Source organism: Callorhinchus milii, unplaced genomic scaffold (genome assembly GCF_018977255.1).
Source record: "Callorhinchus milii isolate IMCB2004 unplaced genomic scaffold, IMCB_Cmil_1.0 Scaffold11, whole genome shotgun sequence".
Lineage (NCBI taxonomy): Eukaryota > Metazoa > Chordata > Chondrichthyes > Chimaeriformes > Callorhinchidae > Callorhinchus > Callorhinchus milii.
The window spans coordinates 7,739,917-7,757,838 of NW_024704752.1; the positions used below are offsets into that span (position 1 = coordinate 7,739,917).

At 40.3% G+C, this 17,922-nt stretch overlaps 1 protein-coding gene across 1 annotated transcript in view; it reads left to right on the plus strand.

The window, feature by feature from the left end:
* Positions 1-17,713, plus strand: part of LOC103175991 (collagen alpha-4(IV) chain) — a 51,065-nt gene extending 33,352 nt beyond the window's left edge. Inside the window, exons 31-47 of the mRNA XM_007889322.2 lie at positions 494-675; positions 827-890; positions 2,528-2,602; positions 3,262-3,369; positions 4,798-4,905; positions 5,640-5,711; positions 6,322-6,450; positions 7,156-7,164; positions 8,620-8,727; positions 8,888-9,046; positions 9,828-9,935; positions 11,220-11,228; positions 12,332-12,466; positions 13,015-13,128; positions 13,655-13,840; positions 14,712-14,998; positions 15,833-17,713. Coding sequence (XP_007887513.2) covers positions 494-675; positions 827-890; positions 2,528-2,602; positions 3,262-3,369; positions 4,798-4,905; positions 5,640-5,711; positions 6,322-6,450; positions 7,156-7,164; positions 8,620-8,727; positions 8,888-9,046; positions 9,828-9,935; positions 11,220-11,228; positions 12,332-12,466; positions 13,015-13,128; positions 13,655-13,840; positions 14,712-14,998; positions 15,833-16,108 — 2,129 coding nt within the window. The 3' untranslated portion in view covers positions 16,109-17,713. The remainder of the gene's footprint in view (positions 1-493; positions 676-826; positions 891-2,527; positions 2,603-3,261; positions 3,370-4,797; positions 4,906-5,639; positions 5,712-6,321; positions 6,451-7,155; positions 7,165-8,619; positions 8,728-8,887; positions 9,047-9,827; positions 9,936-11,219; positions 11,229-12,331; positions 12,467-13,014; positions 13,129-13,654; positions 13,841-14,711; positions 14,999-15,832) is intronic.
* The last annotated feature ends 209 nt before the right edge of the window (positions 17,714-17,922 follow it).

The following is a 17,922-nucleotide window of genomic DNA, read 5'->3' on the forward strand; positions in this document are numbered from 1 at the left end:
GTTTGTATGCAACCCACCAGACCTGTGCAAAAGGAGTGAGACAAGCACCAAATCCCAGCTCATTGAATGTTCCACAGACCCCGGCAGGCCATGAATGAAATCACAGAATTACAAGGTGAACAGCAGGTGGAACTAAGGCCATGGTTGAAGTTGTGTATCAATGGTCCTCGGGGTGTCTAATAAATGTCACTTCTGTAAATAATACAGCCCACTTCTAAAAGCATTCGCCATTTCAGTGCAACCTCTGCATTACAAGAAGGGGCAATTTTATTGAACAAAGTGTCACATTTTCTTCAGATAGTCCTTCCCTAGTATTCAAATTGTACTCTATGGAATCCAGTTCCCATCCTTTACACTGGCATTGAAAGGGAAATTGTTATTTGAGAGAATTGATTTGATACAAGAGGCAGATAGAAATATCTCTGACAGCCAGTGGACTAATGCTTGCTCCTGTTTTTTATGTCCCTATTTTTACTGCTTGTGACTGTTTCAGGTGAGAAGGGATTACCTGGGAATCCAGGAACACCTGGCTTTCCTGGTAAACCTGGTCTCCCAAGTTTGCAGAAAGGCTGTCACGGTATAAATGGACCACGGGGTCCACATGGACGACAAGGATTTCTGGGGAAAAAAGGTGTAAGAGGTATCACTGGATTTCCTGGAATGTTTGGTGAGAAAGTAAGTATCTGAAATCAACAAAATTCTTTAATCTGACATTTGCTTTGATAACAAATATTCTTGTGTTTCAAAATGATTAATAATTTTCAGTCTAAGTTGTCCTGTATTGTGTGAAGGGTGCTATATAAAGGCATGTTGTTGTTGTGTTTAGGGTGACGAAGGGGAGATGGGACCACCTGGAAGGCTAGGTAATCCTGGTAGGAAAGGATCAAAAGGTAAATCCAAGTGATCTGTCCTTGCGCATTGTACCACCCGACCAACCATCACTCTCAACTCAACTCAAGGAAAGTAACTTTAATCTTGTTACAACAGCCTCTCGATCCCAAACTTGTGAACTTTGGGTTAGAAGACTGGTAGCTTTTTTGACCTCCCCTTAAAACTCTCCGAACTCTTACGCAACCTTGGCGTCAGGTTCGACCCCCAATTATCCTTCCTCCCCCACATCTGGTCCCTCACCAGCACCGCTTTCTTCCACCTCCGACGCATCGCCCGTCTCTGCCAATACCTCTCTCTGAAAGCCGCTGAACCCTGGTCCATGCCTTTGTCACCACTCGGCTGTATTATTCAAACGCTCTCCACTACCATCCATAAAATCCAGATTATTCAAAACTCTGCCGCTCTCATTCTCACCCACATCAAACTCCACTCCCCGATTACCCCAGTCCTTGCCAGACTGCACTGGCTGCCTGTTCCAGAGAGGATCGACTTCAAGATCTCCACCCTTGTCTTCAATTCCCTCCACTCCTCTGCACCCCCCTACCTCTCTGACCTCTCTCCTCAAAACAGTGCCCGTTGCCTTCATTCCTCCGGGTCTGGCCTTCTCCTTGTCCCCCAAGTTCTCCGCTCCACCCTCAGTGGCCGTGCCTTCAGCCACTATGCCCCAAGACTCTGGCACTCCCTTCCTCATTCCCTTTGTCTCGCTCCCTCTCTTCCTATTTTCAGGTCTCTGCTGAAGACCTTTCTTTTCAACAGCGCCTTTGGTCACCTTCATCCCCCTCCCCCGGCTTGGCCCCAGGATCCATTACTGTGAAGTGCTCTGAGATGCCGTCCGGCGTGGAGGGTGCTATATAAATCCAAGTTGTTGTTGTTTTGTGTAAGCTTCTGGAACAATCGTAAATATATATAATTAATTTTTATATCTGTCATTCTGCTTTCACTTCAATAGGTAGAGTGTCCTGGTTGCCATTATAAGACTGGAATCTCTCTCACAGTCTGTACGCCCAGGTGTACAATTGGTAGAGTTGGCTTGGTCATTATTCTCAAGTGGATAAACAGGGTTTTCAGGCTAGGTATAGCATGGGTTGGCCTGGCAGTAGCTTCACTGTGGATGTTAAATGCGTAGGAATTGGTTATACCTGAGAGCAGGTTATCTCTCAGACTTCCTGACTGAAAATGTTCTTGCCTGAGAAGCAAATAGATTAGGTGGTATGGAGGTTCTAATACATGGAGTAGCTAAGTGCAGTTGGTTGGTTTGATTACCAAACATATGACTGAAAGTTTGAAATTGATGAAATTACACACACCATGCAAGTCATTATAGTAGAAAGATTTACAAACTGATTTGATGAAATCTGGCCCTAGGAAAGCAGTCAAAGTGAAATGACACTATTATACCAATGCAGTTTCTCTGAGTAAGATTCCATTGTAACACTAAATTAGCAGCCTCAATTAAAGCGACCACAAGGGTAGTTGGTACAATAAATGGGAATGTAAAGCCCTCTGGTTAAGTCGGATGTAGAAATACTTTCTGTATACACCATTTCGAGATAACACATGCAGCATAATGTGTATCTTATCTAATTTTTTTGCAATATGCCATTATATAAAACTACAAATAAAGTCCATCTTTCAGGTGACCAAAGTATATGCATCAGTGTCCCAGGACCTCCTGGACCGAAGGGGCCACCAGGTGATGATGGAGACTCAGGTAAATAATTACTGTAGAATTTGGAGTTCCAGGTTTAAACCCCACATTTGAACTTTGAGCTCAGTCTAGTCTGATGCTCCAATTCCGTGCTCAGGGAGCCTTGGCAGTGCCATCCTTCATATGAGATGTTAAACGAGGTCCCAGGTGCCAGTTTAAGTAGACGTTAATGATCCATGGTACTAATCATTTCTCCAAATAAAATTGTTCACATCATGGCTGTCAGTGGCACATTGCTGTGTGTCAGTTGGCTGCCAGGTTCTCCTACCAATACACTGTCACTACACTTTAAATCCTGTGCTGTACTAAATTCACAGATTATCATTATTATTATGGGGTTTAACAGCCCAAATTGATAGAGTGCAAGTCTCAACTTGCTAGCCGAGTATAAGGCCAATACCACAAAATGGCTCACACTAGCCTCAACAGTAATCAGGGTCAATTTAGCATGAAATATGATATTTAGTGCATTCACTGTTCCCAGATAAAGTCAACCTCAATGGCAAAGTCAGTGAAGCTGGGCCAACAACTGGACTTCCACATCTTGGCTTTCAGTTGTTAATTAGTGGGATGCTGGTTACTCTTGAGTGGCTAACTCTAATCCTCCTCACCCTGCGAGCCAATGTAGAGGAACTAAAAGAAATGACTTTTTCATGGAATAGGTTGCAAAGGGGCACCAGGAGAGCCCGGTCGTCCTGGCACGGATGGGTGCCCAGGAGCACCTGGACCCAAGGGAATGATGGGTTCCTCTGGAATACCAGGCTGTCCAGGTTTGTATCATTGCTTAAAGTTATAGAACCGCTTGTTGATCTTCTGCGAGTTAGGTACGGAAATGCAGAAGCAAAGTGGAGACACCGAGGTGTTTCAGTGTGGGGGAGAGGGTACAGCGAGGGATGTTTGTCGGGTAGATCCAGAGAAGCATGTTCCGCAGGCACTGACCTGTTTCCTTTCTGTGATTCCACACTTCTCAATATGTGCTCTGTATAAAACTACTGGAAGAAGCGCAACAACGTTTAAGTAACAAAATATTGTAAAGGTTACCTGAATGTTCTTTACAGTATTTTGTTACAAAGACCATTCACTTTTCCCTGTATTGCTCATTCTCCTACTCTGAAACATCCTCTCTCAGGGCTTCAACACTGCACCTTCCTCCTATGTCCTTCTTCATCAAATCTTCAAGCATTTAAAATCTACATTTGGCATCACCTAACCATTTTCTTGACCACAATCTCACCTTCTCTCCTGACCTGGGAGATGTACTGCACCATGGGTACTTTCCCTTAGATTTCTCAAAAAATAAACATCTATAATAACCTTAAATTTAATGCCATCTTCCCACTGGGGGAAGAAAATGAAACACTGCTTTACTTTTGTATTGTAACACCTTATTATTTTTCCATTGATAGCTTCACAAAATGGGAAAGGGCATAGGTGTGTTTAGTGTGTATACAAAATAGATAAACTGGTTTAGTCGGTTAAGAAGGGCAGCGGTGTATTAAGCATATGTGGTTGAAATGGATTAGGTAATGGACATCAGCAAACATAGAAGCATAGAATTATACAGCACAGAAGGAGGCCATTTGACCCACCGTGTCTGTGCCAGCTCTTTGAAAAGAGCTATCCAAATCAATCCCACTCCCCCACTCTCTCCCCATAGCCCTGCAAACTTCTCCTCCCCAAATAATGATCTACTCCTCTCTTAAAAGTTGTTATCGAATCGGCTTCCACCACCCTTTCAGGCAATGCATTCCAGAGCCAAACAACTCGCTGTGTGAAAAAATTTCTCCTCACCTCCCCTCTGTTTCTTTTAACAACTATTTTAAATTGGTACCCTCTGATTACTGACCAACCTGCCAGTGGAAATAGTGTTTCCTTGTTCACCCTAGCGAATCCCCTCATAATTTTTAAAACTTCTATTAAGTCTCCTCTTAGCCTTCTCTGCTCCAAGGAGAATAATCCTAAATTCTCTAGCCTCTCCTGGTAACTGAAGATACTCATTCCTGTTACCATTCCAGGTAAATCTCCTTTGCACCATCTCCAATGCTTTGACATCCTTCCTAAAGTATAGTTCTCAGAACTGAACAAAGGTACTCTAGCTGAGGCCTAACCAGTGTTTTATAAAGGTATATCATAACTTTCTATATAATAATTATCATTCCACTGACTTACTCTAAAATAATTGTTGTGTGCACCTTCAGGCAATCAAGGACTTCCAGGAGATCCGGGAACGCCGGGAGCAGCAGGACTGCCGGGACTTCCAGGAAGAAAAGGCTCTGAAGGGCACTCTGGATCACCGGGTACAAAAGGTAAACCATGGGGACATGGCTAATGGTCACTCTGACTCGATACTTCAGTATTCAATGATTTGAGAAACCGATCCTCATCGTATGAAATTTTCGTCCTTATAAATACAGTTTAAAGATGTATAAAACTTAAGTGAGTTTATCTTGGTAGGGCTGAACTCTGGCCTTTCCCTAGAGCTTAATTCTTAAATGATAAAACTACAGGAAAAGGATGAAGAGCAACAACTGTGGGTTTTACCTGTAGCTGGCCTCCTTGTGAGAAGTACTGTTTTGTCTGCTTCAGTCCCTATGGACCACAGAGAGTGAGTGATGTCTTGAGCGTCCAGTCGTCTAGTGCTCCCCATTTCCACGGAACAATCTTCACTCATTCAGAGAGACTCTGGGCCTGGATGCCATTGTCGTCAATGTGACTGTAAAAATCAAGTGAGGACAATAAGTTCTGGGGTTCATTTGATGGCACTGGCAGTTTATCCAGTGAGTAACTGAGCCATACAGACCATGTAGTATCCAGTGCGGTTTGTACCCACCACTTTACACAGTGAAGGTATGAATCACATTGCTTGTGCAACCACCTCCTCCAGGTGCTGCCAGATACATTAGTGCAGCCTCAGCCCCTTTATATACAGCACGGTTGGTGGCAAATCACGCTTTATAAATCAGCAATAAAGATAACTTTGAGACACTGTGTTTCAAGAAATTGCGACCGACTGAATAACACAGTACCCCTTTTATTTCAGGTCAACCTGGGCGACCTGGTTTAAATGGTCTACATGGGTTACAAGGGCAAAAAGGAATGCATGGAGAACAAGGTAAAGGCTATATATTTACTTTGTCAATAGTAAAACTGTAGCAATTAAACCTACCAAACATTCTTTTCATACTGATATCAGTCACACCTGTCCAGCAACCACTGAATACAGAGATCACTTGCACCAAATTATTGTCTACAGATTACCTCTGTGGTTTTGTATTTTAATAATAGTCTTCTATTAAAATCATGAAACTAATAATAGTAATTATCCTTGCATTTGATACAGCACCTTTCAGGTCAGGAGGACTTGAATCCACAACCTTCTGATTCAGAGGCGGGAATGCTACCTAATGAGCCAGGCTAAGAGATTAGGGTGTGCATAATCATACAAAGTGCATGACCATATTACATTCATTGTGGTAAATGTGTGTCCAAGTATTTAATAAACTCAACATTGTTGCTGTTTAAATTAGTTAATAATTATATTTATATTTGATATGTAGTGCCTTTGAGCTCAGATCACAGGAGTAACGGTGTATTTTGTGGGCGAATCTTGCTTTTATTACCTAATTGACATGATGTTACAAGTGTAATTTTGTTGTTAATTATATCCTCTGATCTATCGCTCACTTTATTAATTCAGCCTTCACTATTGTGATTATGTAAAGGCCCCAGCAAAACAGGGCTTCCAGGTAATCCAGGATCACCAGGATCTAAAGGTGAATATGGGGCTCCAGGAACCCCAGGAAGGTCTATTCCTGGTCCCATGGGAAGAACAGGCCCCCGAGGAATACCAGGTAGGAAAGTGTATTAGAAAAAGTCCCTACTTCTTTGATTTCAGCACTGTGGAGAACAATACAATTTTGATACAGTAATAATCTGCAGTGGATGTATTAAGCATGTTTTTACAAATGTACAACAAATACTAGTAATGTTCGATGAGATTGACTGATGCTGATCTCATAAATTACCAGCACAAGTTCGAAAGTCAAAATAATTTACCATTAATACCATTTCTCCTCCCATAAGTGGTGAATTTTCTACATGTGCTAGTTACATTCAGTGACAGAACATCAATACTACACCAATCTTCGTGTTATTCTATTGAGAAGCTGTCCAATTTGTGAATACAATGTCTGTGGAACACTGGTTACTGGAGACTGGCAAACTTTACTGGATACATAGACACATAATATTTATACGCTCTGTGTGGGACATGTCATCACATCTAACGGGCCTTTGAGAATTGCATATATGGTTAAATGCAACAGTGCTATTGGATATCTTGACATATGAACAAATCTAAGATTATTTTAATGCTTAATGTTGTCATTGTTCAAGTTGCTTTTTCAGCTTTGTGTGCTTCATACTTGTCTTCATTTCATGCTGTAAGAAAATGTGTTGTGTTCTTCACTTTTGATTTGCATGGTTACACCCATCTTTGCTCAATCACGTGAATCTTCATGATCTCCTGCTGCTTGTTCGTGGGCTTTGTAAACCAGGCAATCCAGGTGAGCACAAAATGATCCAGATCTCTTGTGATATCATTGAATTCTAGATATTGATGATCAGTTCCTGTCTCAAATTAGTGCTTCATTTGTGTGGTTTAACATGTTTAACATGTGAATATGCCATTTCTCCTTGATTTTATGACTTATTCCAAACAGTAAAATGATGACTATATAAGAACAATCATCTTTGCATTTGGTGTAGTGCTTTTCACGTTGGGAAGATCTCAAAGCCCTCACAGGATTTATTATGAAGTGGACTGGCTGTGCATTTGTCAATGAACGCGACAGCTCAATTGCACATAGTAATGTTGCACAAACAGTCATGAAATGAATGTCCAGTTTTATTGTGGTGGGATTATTGACCACGACACCAGGTGAAACCTCCTTTTTTTGAAAATGGGATCTTTAACGCCCACCTGAACAGACTGATGGGCCTTCAGTTTAATATCTCATCCAAAGCACGGCACCTCTGACAATGCAACAGACCCCATCTCTACTTTGGAGTGTCAGCTTAGACTATGAGTCGAAGTCCCAACGTGGGGCTTGAACCACAACCTACGATACTTAGACTCAGAGGCGGAGTGCTACCATTGAGCCAGGCTGACACACATTTAGTATTGAAGCCAGAAGGGGACAATAAATGATTGAATTTGATGATGTGAAAAGCATAGGTTTCCCAATTCTAATTAAAATTCCAATAAATCTTCCAGTATTTACAGTATTTAAAGTGACCTTGAGGTGATGCTTTTGTGCCCTCTGTCCCCAATTCTTGACAAAACAAAATACAGAGTCAAACCACTTTACAACATTTTGAGACATATGGACAACGTGATAAGGCGCTGTAATGTAAGGATTATTATTATTAAAACAACCTTGGATAAGATTAACTTGGGAAACTCCCCCATTGGCAGAAGAGATATTCTATCCACCAAATGTGTTATCCACATAGTAGTGATGACAGGAGTCAGACAAAACCATCTAAACATAACATGTAGGAGCAGGAGTAGGCCATTCGGCCGTTCGAGCCTGCCCCACCATTCAATCATGGCTGATCTCCTAATCTAACTCCAGCTAACACCATAACCCTGCCTTATCCCCATATCCCTTAATCCCTTTTGCAATAAGAAATATATCTATCTCAGTCTTGAATATGCTCAAGGACTGAGTGTCAACAGCCCTTTGGGGTAGCATGCAATACAGGAAGACTAAATGACATCAACAAATCTCTCTTTAAAAAAATTCAATATTTTAGGTTGCTATTACAGATAAATAATTTAAAGCAAATGATGTAAGTATTAATCACTGTATTCTACAAAATAATTGATCAAAATAATATCAAGGCTATACTACTGAAATTTGGGGAAAAAATGTATTTAATATATACACAAGAAAGGACTTTGATAACAAAGACCCTTGTTTACAATGTGGCCAATGATGATTGTCCTTGAACTACAGGAATGCCTGGGACACCAGGAAATCTGGGTCCAGAAGGACCTCCTTGTGATGTAGCATCTTCTGGACCTCGAGGAGATGCTGGACTTCCAGGATCCGATGGTCAACCAGGTATAGACGTTGCTGCCAACTTAGTAACCATCCAAATCATTTATAGTTGCATGCATTTGAACCCCATTATTTATGGCATTGTTCTCAGAAACTGCCACCTTTACCTTTCAATTTAGCAGCCGACCACAATTTTTTATTTATTTGTTGTTTTGGGTTACAGGTCCTCCCGGTATTCCTGGTGATCGGGGTACCTCCTTATGGGCAATGAAAGGAGGTCCTGGTGATCCAGGTCAACAAGGTTTATTTGGTTCCAGAGGGCTCCCAGGGCAGCCAGGCAATCTTGGCTTTGATGGTTTTCCAGGGTTACCAGGTCTAAAAGGTAATGTTCAGAGTACAATGTCTGTCCTGCTGTACATTTCTTTTCGTCCTTTCTTTGTGGTCAGGCAAGTATCTGACGTATGCATTTAATATATACACAAGAAACGATCCATCACTAGGCATGAGAATCCAAACCAGACTGAGGCATGATTTGTAAGAAAAGGTGATGTCCCAGTCAACAATCCTTCAAATAAAACAAAATTTCTTGAGACTCGTGGGTCCACAGTACTGCTGATTACAGACCAGCCAGCCGAGTGCCTTCACCGAACGTGGAGGGGCAGACAGATGGGCAGCACCTCCAAGTTCTACCAAGATTCTTTCTCCTTGGCGTCCACATGGCTCTTTGTGAGACACTGCTCTCCACTGATTTCCTGCCATGTGCCTATGAATGCAAAGTTCCTACACTTTACAGAAAAAACATTGATTTTCTTAGATGAAAGGAGATGAAGTAATGGTCTGGTGACACCAAATTTAGGATTTGAAGCCTGCAGGTTGTAGAAGGAGCAGAAGACTTAGGGAAATGAGGATTTTCACAATCTCAAAGTCCTTGGAGTGCGTAAGCCTGAGTCGGAAATGGAGTGATGAGTTTTGATTTCAAGGCTAATATTCAGGGGAGAATAAAAACATACAGGATGGATTATAGTTGAAACCCAGAGAAGGAACAAGAGAGGAAACCTGAGCGGATTTTTTTTTCTTACAACTTTTCTTAAATGTCCTAAATTGTATCACTGTTTTATGATTCAGGCGACAGTTACTATCTCATTTTCTTATTTGGCACTAAGGTGAGAAGGGATTCAAAGGGCAAGCCGGGTTCCTTGGATTGGATGGATATCGTGGAGATTCTGGTGATGTGGGTGAACGTGGTGACTGTGGGCCACCGGGATCTCCAGGTAAGTTACTTTTGCTCCATCTGCTGGCGGTCATGGAACTGCAGAAAATGGCTGCTTCAAACACTGTTTACAAGAATAATGGAAGTGTTCAAAAGGCTGTTCCAATATTATACACAGCAGCTGAAAATAATGTGTTACTGAGGCTGTCCAAAACATATTTCTAAGAAGCGAATAGTGCAAATACTCATAAGGCTATTCTAATATGTGCAGGGTATCTATCTTGCCTATACTCCTCCCTTGAATTTTACTCTAATGTCTGCCTGGCAATCATATGTACACCAACCTTTTGTAAAAATATTAAATCCACCTCTACCTATGCAAGGTAACAGTGTGAAAAATTCCAAAACACATCTCAGTAAGAGATGAAGTTGAAGACATAATTGAGCTTTGTTTATGTAGCCATGGTTTATGTCGCCATCTCAAATCCTTGTATTAAGTTAAATTAGTTTCATCAGGTCTGTTTTCAAGTTTTTAATGAGATTTTCACTTCAAGGCTATGTGAGACATTGCTGTGCCCAAACCATCTGTCACCTTAGCCTATAAATACGCAGTCACTACACTTTATAGTAATTCCTGTAGTGCTTTGAGATGTCCTCCTGATGTGAAAGGTGCTAAATTAAATGAATGGATCATCAATCCTATTATTATTTTCTATTTTACAGTTTTTCATTCATATTGACATAATCTTTAGCCAATTAGTAACAATGTGCCCTGTCCATTAATCACTTGGGCCATGTTAATGCCATTACGTTTCTCCTGAGCACCATTTTGGTTTCTGATTTCTATAGTTATAACCTATTGGGTATATCTTAGTCGTTCATGTTGCTTTCAAATAATAATATATATTTTTATGGTCTCCTAAATGTGCTGTTTATTTATGAACTGTGTATTTATTATTTTAATGCACCATTTTAATATGTTTTGAAATGCACAGTATAGCCTAACCAGTATGCAGGCATCCATTTGACTGAAATGCAGAGTAGACTAATATGTTGGGACGTGGCATATATCAATAACCAATCACGCTCTCCTTTTAATTCTCTGAGTGCATCTCAAACCCTGATATTCCCTATTTGTATATGGTGAAGACCTTATCCGTGTGATTGATGTATCACCCTTGACAGATGCAACTCTCTGTAATTGATGTATCAGCTTGTGGTTGATTTATCAATTTGTTATTACGCTAATTTGCTTTAATCATTTACTTGTTTTCATTTCCATGTCTGCAACTCTCTGAATTACAAATTCATAATCCGTGGACTTGCACCTCCGGAAACTAACCAGGCAGTCCAGGTGAGATACAGTGAGCTGTGAGGCAGGTGCTGACTAGCATTTGTTCTGTGGTTTAATTTCTGTGCTGTTCTGTGTTCTTCAAAGCTTGTTATAATATCGAGTTGGGTTTGCAAACTTTGGTCTCGCTTTGATTCAAAACTGGTTGAAAGTGTTTGCTACGATGAAAAATAAAATGGAGTTGATTATTTATCTTTGCTTAATTTCATGTTTGAAATTAGAATGGGGACTGGAAGATAATAAAGGATTATAGGAACAGCAGCAGTACTTTCAGTACAGAATGACGATTAAATGTAATACATTTTTTGACTTTTTAAAGTATTTTTGGTTACAAGCCATTACTTGGCAACAAGAAAAAGACATGGATATGAATTAACAGCTGCCTCAAGAGAAGAAAGAAAACCTAGTTTAGTTGTAAGGAGAGCTAGGTCAAAATGAGTGAGGTCTCTGGATTCCATACTACAATCCCTCCTGTTCCTAGTGTATGTAAATGATCTGGATTTGCAGACTCTGGGCGAGGCAGTTAATTGTACATGAACCCAATCTGGAGATGCTGTGGTGTAAGAGACAACAGAAAAAGAATGTAACCATCGTCTTACAAATTGGTTAAAGTTCTGGCTGCTGCAGCAAAAGGAACCTGTCTAAGATCCAGAAGCCGTGCTGAGGAGCGGAATGAGACTAATTTCCAGAGTTAAAGGAATGAGTTTTGAAACACAATTAGATAAGATGGGGCTCTTCAGCTTGAAAAGAGATGTTTCACAGGGGACCTTTTAGCATTATGTCACATGATTAACGGAATAAAGTAAATCCAGAATAATTCTTTCAGATACACAAAGCAGCCAGCCAAAATGACACAGATTCAGGGTTGTTAAGGGCAAGTGAATGTAGGAGAGATTATAAGAAGTATTTCTTCACATAGGAAGTAGTCGACAGTTAGAATGGGTTAAAAGGAAGAAACCAGGAACTGGACTCATTCAAAAGTAACTTGATGGTATAATGGCAAGACGGCAGGTTTAGTATTCTGGAAAGATGAGGTCAAATGAGCCAATTTTTTTAATCTGAATGTGTTTTGTGATCTTTATTATTTGTTTGGTGTTGAGTCACAGGTTCACCAAGTCCAATTATTCCTGAACCCTGTCTGAATATGGATGCCTATAAAGGAGATAAAGGACCTGCAGGATATGCAGGTGTTCCAGGATCAAAAGGGGCTGTGGGACACCCTGGTCTAGATGGCGTTCCAGGTAATGGGTGCGTTTTAAGGGCTCTTGATTGTGGGTGGGTGGATACTCAAACAAAGTGGATATGGAGCTAGTTTATCCTAATTGCATGCCATGTGATAGCAAATCATGGCAAAGTACTGTTGGACGTGCAATAGAAACAGAGCAGAAATCCTCAAGAGGTGGAAATAAACAATCTGGGTGGTGTCCCCTACCCTACTACTGTATATGGTGGGGCTCATACCCTCCTCAGAAATGTACAGTAAGGGATGCTGGTATTAAGTTAGGGTTAATGCACACTGTTGGATACTGGATCAAAAAATAAAAATGTTTTCCATTCCTGAATGTTATTAATTTTTATAAAATTTACTAAAATCTAATAGCTATAAAGAAAACCGATGAAAATAATTGGACAATAAAGCATTATTTTGTCACATTTAGCCTTCTCTTAGCTACTCCGTGTAGCTGAGGGACATATTCAAGTGTGGTGATGGGAGACGTGAGTAATTATTAACCATATTTCATCACGCCTTGGATAAACATCCAGAGTAATTATATGCATATGTTTACAGGATCCAGAGGCAAAATTGGGAAACCTGGAAAACCAGGTCCTAGTTATCCAGGCCTTCCTGGGATACCAGGAGATCCAGGCACTCGCGGGAGTCGAGGAATGGTTGGGGATCGGGGTAAGAGAAGATCCTATTGGTAAACGGCACCTTGTGTCAACTTGGGAGAAATACATTCTTAATGAAAAATCATCCATTCCTTTATGCTTCGAGTTTGAATGTATTCATCCTGATTTTGCCATTTTCTGGAATGACTTCCGTTATCTTAACTTTTTAGAATACTAAACCCTAATTGTGCAGTGCCTTTGGACATCCGTACTACGTGAAACATGTTATATAAATATAATTTTGTTGTTGTTATCAAGTTGCCCTGAGCGAAGTAATGACCTGGACGTTGGCTATTTCTTTGGCATCCAAAAAGCCAGCCGGCGGTTTGAAGCGAGCCAGTCCAGAGATGCAAATTGGGTTTCTTGGCCAGTGAACATCAAGGTCCAGATCTCAATCAATGCACAATATAACAGGGCTTTTACCGTATTAAGTGGATTTATGAAGCTTTGTCCATTTTGGATGATTTTAATGTTCGGCCACCAAAGTCTTATGTGTTGAAATGTGTTGAAAAATGCAAATGATTTATTCTACATTTCAGGTCCCTGTGGGATTCAAGGGCCTCCAGGCCAGATAAAACCATGTGGTTCTGCTGGTGGGTTCCTACTTGTAACACATAGTCAAACGGACAGGATACCCTCATGTCCTCAAAACATGCCTAGTCTTTGGCATGGGTATAGTTTGCTTTATCTGGAAGGTCAAGAAAAGTCTCACAGTCAAGATCTTGGTAAGTATAGACAATATATTACTTTTCATAATATAAACTCACCCATTCAACTTTTACAATATATTACATTTTAGTTAGTGATTCTACTCAATTCTACTCAAACTGAAAATAACTAAAATGCCTGTTCAATTAGTTGAACAAAATGTTTCACAGTAATGTAAAGTTGATGAGTATTGTTTACCCTCTACCCACAAAATCAGGTCCTTTCAATGGATGGTTTGGATGGGGGTCAGAACATGAGTATATAAGAACATGAAACCTATTCTTTCCTTAGAAATAGCTTGCTCATTCACTCAGGACAATCTAAAGCTGATTGTACATTCTTCTTCCTTAACATTACATTCATATGTTCAAAAAAACATAGACTAAATGAAAATCAAAGACCCATAGTTCGAGCTTGAATCAAATCGAAGATGAAATCATTAGTGAATAAGTGACATTGATTTGGGCTTTTAAAATAATACAGATTTTGGAAGGAAGGAAAGGTTGGGGGAGGTAAGGAGTTCAATAGTTTTGAGATCTTTTTGAGTAGAAAACTGTGCGATGCTTTTGTTTTCAAACTGCGCAGGATAAGCATATAATTCACATTGCATCTACGTGCCTTTTACATACTGAACTTCCATCACATGATTAGGAAATCTTCCCACAAATGTTCGGAGTGTGTTTGATGCTGTTTCTGGGCAAAGAATGGTAAACTACATCCAGAACTGTTGTCACTAAATTTGGCAGTTGAAAAGCAAAACTATCCATTTGTGTATGCTCAATGACCCCCTCCAGATAAGTTAGCTTTTAGGACAATTCATTATGTTGCTTCGACAGTCTTGTCACATACTTATTGATAACCATTATTGCATTCTTGTTATTCTCCCAGGTCTAGCTGGCTCTTGTTTGCCAATGTTCAGTACAATGCCATTTGCGTATTGCACCACTGATGACGTTTGTCACTATGCCAATAGAAATGACAAATCCTATTGGTTGTCTACCACCGCACCTATGCCCAGGAAGCCACTCATTGATCGAGAGATAGAGCCTTACATCAGCAGATGTTCAGTGTGTGAGGCATCTTCTGTTGCAGTGGCTGTCCATAGCCAGGATGAGACCATTCCTTTATGTCCATCAAGATGGAGAAGTCTTTGGGCCGGATACTCTTTCTTCATGGTGAGCAGAATTTTATTAAGAACTTAAGAATTTGCTAGGTGAAAGAAGACCAAGGCCCATCTAGTTCACCTTCCACCATCCTGGCAGTCGCTGGGCATTTTGTTAACTTATTATTCATTAGTTTATTCACTGGCTTGCTATTTGTGGTCATAATCATGCTTGCACTAATTCATGTTGACTTACAGATCCATGGGGGCAAAGTACTGGAATCTATCAATGAGCACTGTGGAAAAATCTCTTTTCCACAGTATACATTTCTGTTCTTGGTTGATTGTCTCTGGTATTCACTGAACAGAAACAAAGCATTTTTTCCTCATGAGGAAGTGAAATTGGAGGCCGAGTTGTTCTGCTCACCATATTGCACCTCTAGGGGGCTAGTTCATCAATGAGTGTGACTTGATTGGAACTTTATCCCACAGTCCCTTTGCCTTGCTTCCTCCCTTTACGTCCTTCAAGACCCTCCTTTTCGATTGCACCTTTGGTCACCATCCTATCTCTACCCTCACTGCCCTCCACCCCTCCTGATCCCAGCCTCTAGCTTGGGCCCAAATTCCTGACTGTCCAGCGCCTTGGGACATCTTCCCGACATGAAAGGGCTGTGTAAATGTGATTTTGTATTTTGAATTGTTGTTGTGTCCTGAAAACTTGTTTCCTGTCCACTTCCTTTTTTCTTGATTGGGAAATGAGATAATGGTATTGTGAAACTCTCCAAAAATTGGAGATGATGGATGGTGGATTCCATCTCAAAGAAAAGGGCAGCAAAGAGTACATGTAGGAAATGTTAAGCATTTAAATTCCCAGTTCAGAGGATTGAATGTCATCTTCCCATTGTAGCACACAGGAGCAGGCACCGGAGGAGGAGGTCAATCTCTGATGTCACCTGGGAGCTGCCTGGAGGATTTCCACTCACTACCATTTATCGAGTGCCAGGGAGCTCAGGGCACTTGCCACTTCTTTGCCAACAAGTATAGCTTCTGGCTAGCAATAGTGCGATCAAACGAGCAGTTTAGTAATCCTGCCTTTTCAGAGACTCTTAGCATGGAACAAAGAGGGAGAATCAGTCGGTGTCGAGTCTGCATAAGGAATGAATGTGAGAAAGAGGAGTGTTAAGACTCTTTACCAAAAAGAAGCTGATGATGATGATAATCTCTGTATTTGATATAGCACCTTATCACGTCTTCTAGATGTCTCAAAGCGCTTTGATCTAATGGGTAAAGGCGCTCATTTAATTTTACCCTCTATGCATACACTAAACTGTGGTGGGGGGGAGGGAATCAACAGGAGACTGAGCTGCAATGCCAGTACTAGTCTGCTCACAGTAATCAATGAATACAAGAACATGAGTAAATTCTGTTCAAACATAGTTACTTATCAATATTATTCAGATAAATTTAACTTGTAGATATGTATTTATATCTAAAATGATTGGGGATCTGTTTCTTTTTTCTTCATCTGTTCACAGCTCCAAAAAATTAAGATAGCAAGATTTAGCTTGTCGATGCAAACCATTTGCACGAATGAAATTCTGTTGTAACTTTATCCTAATGTTAACAATAAACATTCCGAATGATTCAACAGCTCACTGTTTTTAAAGCAATCGATTGAGGGAATTTGGTTATGGATGATCAAAAGAGGTGAGAGAGATAATGTAGTGATGAGGTTACTGCCCCTTCACCTCAAAGCGGCCCAGAGTGATGAATGAAAGATCTGAGGTGGAATTAGTTAGTAAATTTCAATGCAATAGTACGTACTGTCCCTAATTGTGCACTAAACTGGCAATACCATTCATAGAGACCAGGAGTATGTGTGATATGGAAAATAGAAATGTTAGACTGGTACAGTTCGTAAGGGGTAAGGAATGGTTTTTGGATTTGGGGCAGATACACACAATTGAGGTGGTAGAGGAAAGGGAGGCTTCACCCAATCTAATCATGTCACATGTATAATGTTGCTATTGAGAGCCGTAAATGGAAAAAGTGTTCAATTTCCTAGCAATAAATCTCTTATCTTGAAGACATCTGATCCCCCCCACCCTCAAAATAGTGAGTTAAATTGAAAGAAACTTTCTGTTTGCCACACTTTGAGTGTCGGAGCTTTATTTTAATTTTATCTTCACAGTGCTAACCAAAAACTTCACTGAAATGTATACATTTTGTGTAAGCCACATTGCCTCAATGAAAAAAATAGTGCAATAGTATCTTGGTGATGTGGATATGACTAGGGCTTTGAAAGCAGCAGGAACAATTTTGTACCAAGATCTCAAACAGAATACGATTTACAGTTTATTTTGTTGGTTTTTCAAGCTCTAGGTTATTCTGTGGATGTTTCCAAAAGCTTAATATTTTTCCTTTACAATGTACAAAAATTGTGTGTTAAGTGAAAAAAAATCTTGAATTCCTAATTTACCAAAGACATGGATTTCCTCTCTTGTTATTGTGCTCTCGTTGTGCAGAGCCAGCTGCAGTATTTAATGCTATCTGACAAGCACATAAAATGGTGGTTAAGCTTGCTTTCGAATTCGTGTGTCAGCGTTTAAAGTTGCATTGATTGGGAAAGCAGATTGAAATGAAAATCCTGTCTGTTTTCCTTATTTAGGAATTTTATTTGAAGTCATTAAAATGTTAAGAGACTGGCTAGCTCGAAACACTGAGGTAACTGTTATTGCTACAAATTGACTGTAAATTAAATAAAAGGAGAGATTTAAAAGATCCGAGAGTAAAGCAGATCAATGTGTCATTTTATTTGAGTCACATCTGTTGGTGTCTGTGTGTTACAATTTTAAATGCAGCCATCAGGATAAAGAGAAGAGGGTTATTAGCATGCTGCACTTACAACTGTAGGTTCCTGCATCTGATACCAAGCCAGACTAATGGGATGAATCAACTCTCCAAGGCTCTTAACAACAACAACAAATTACATTTCTA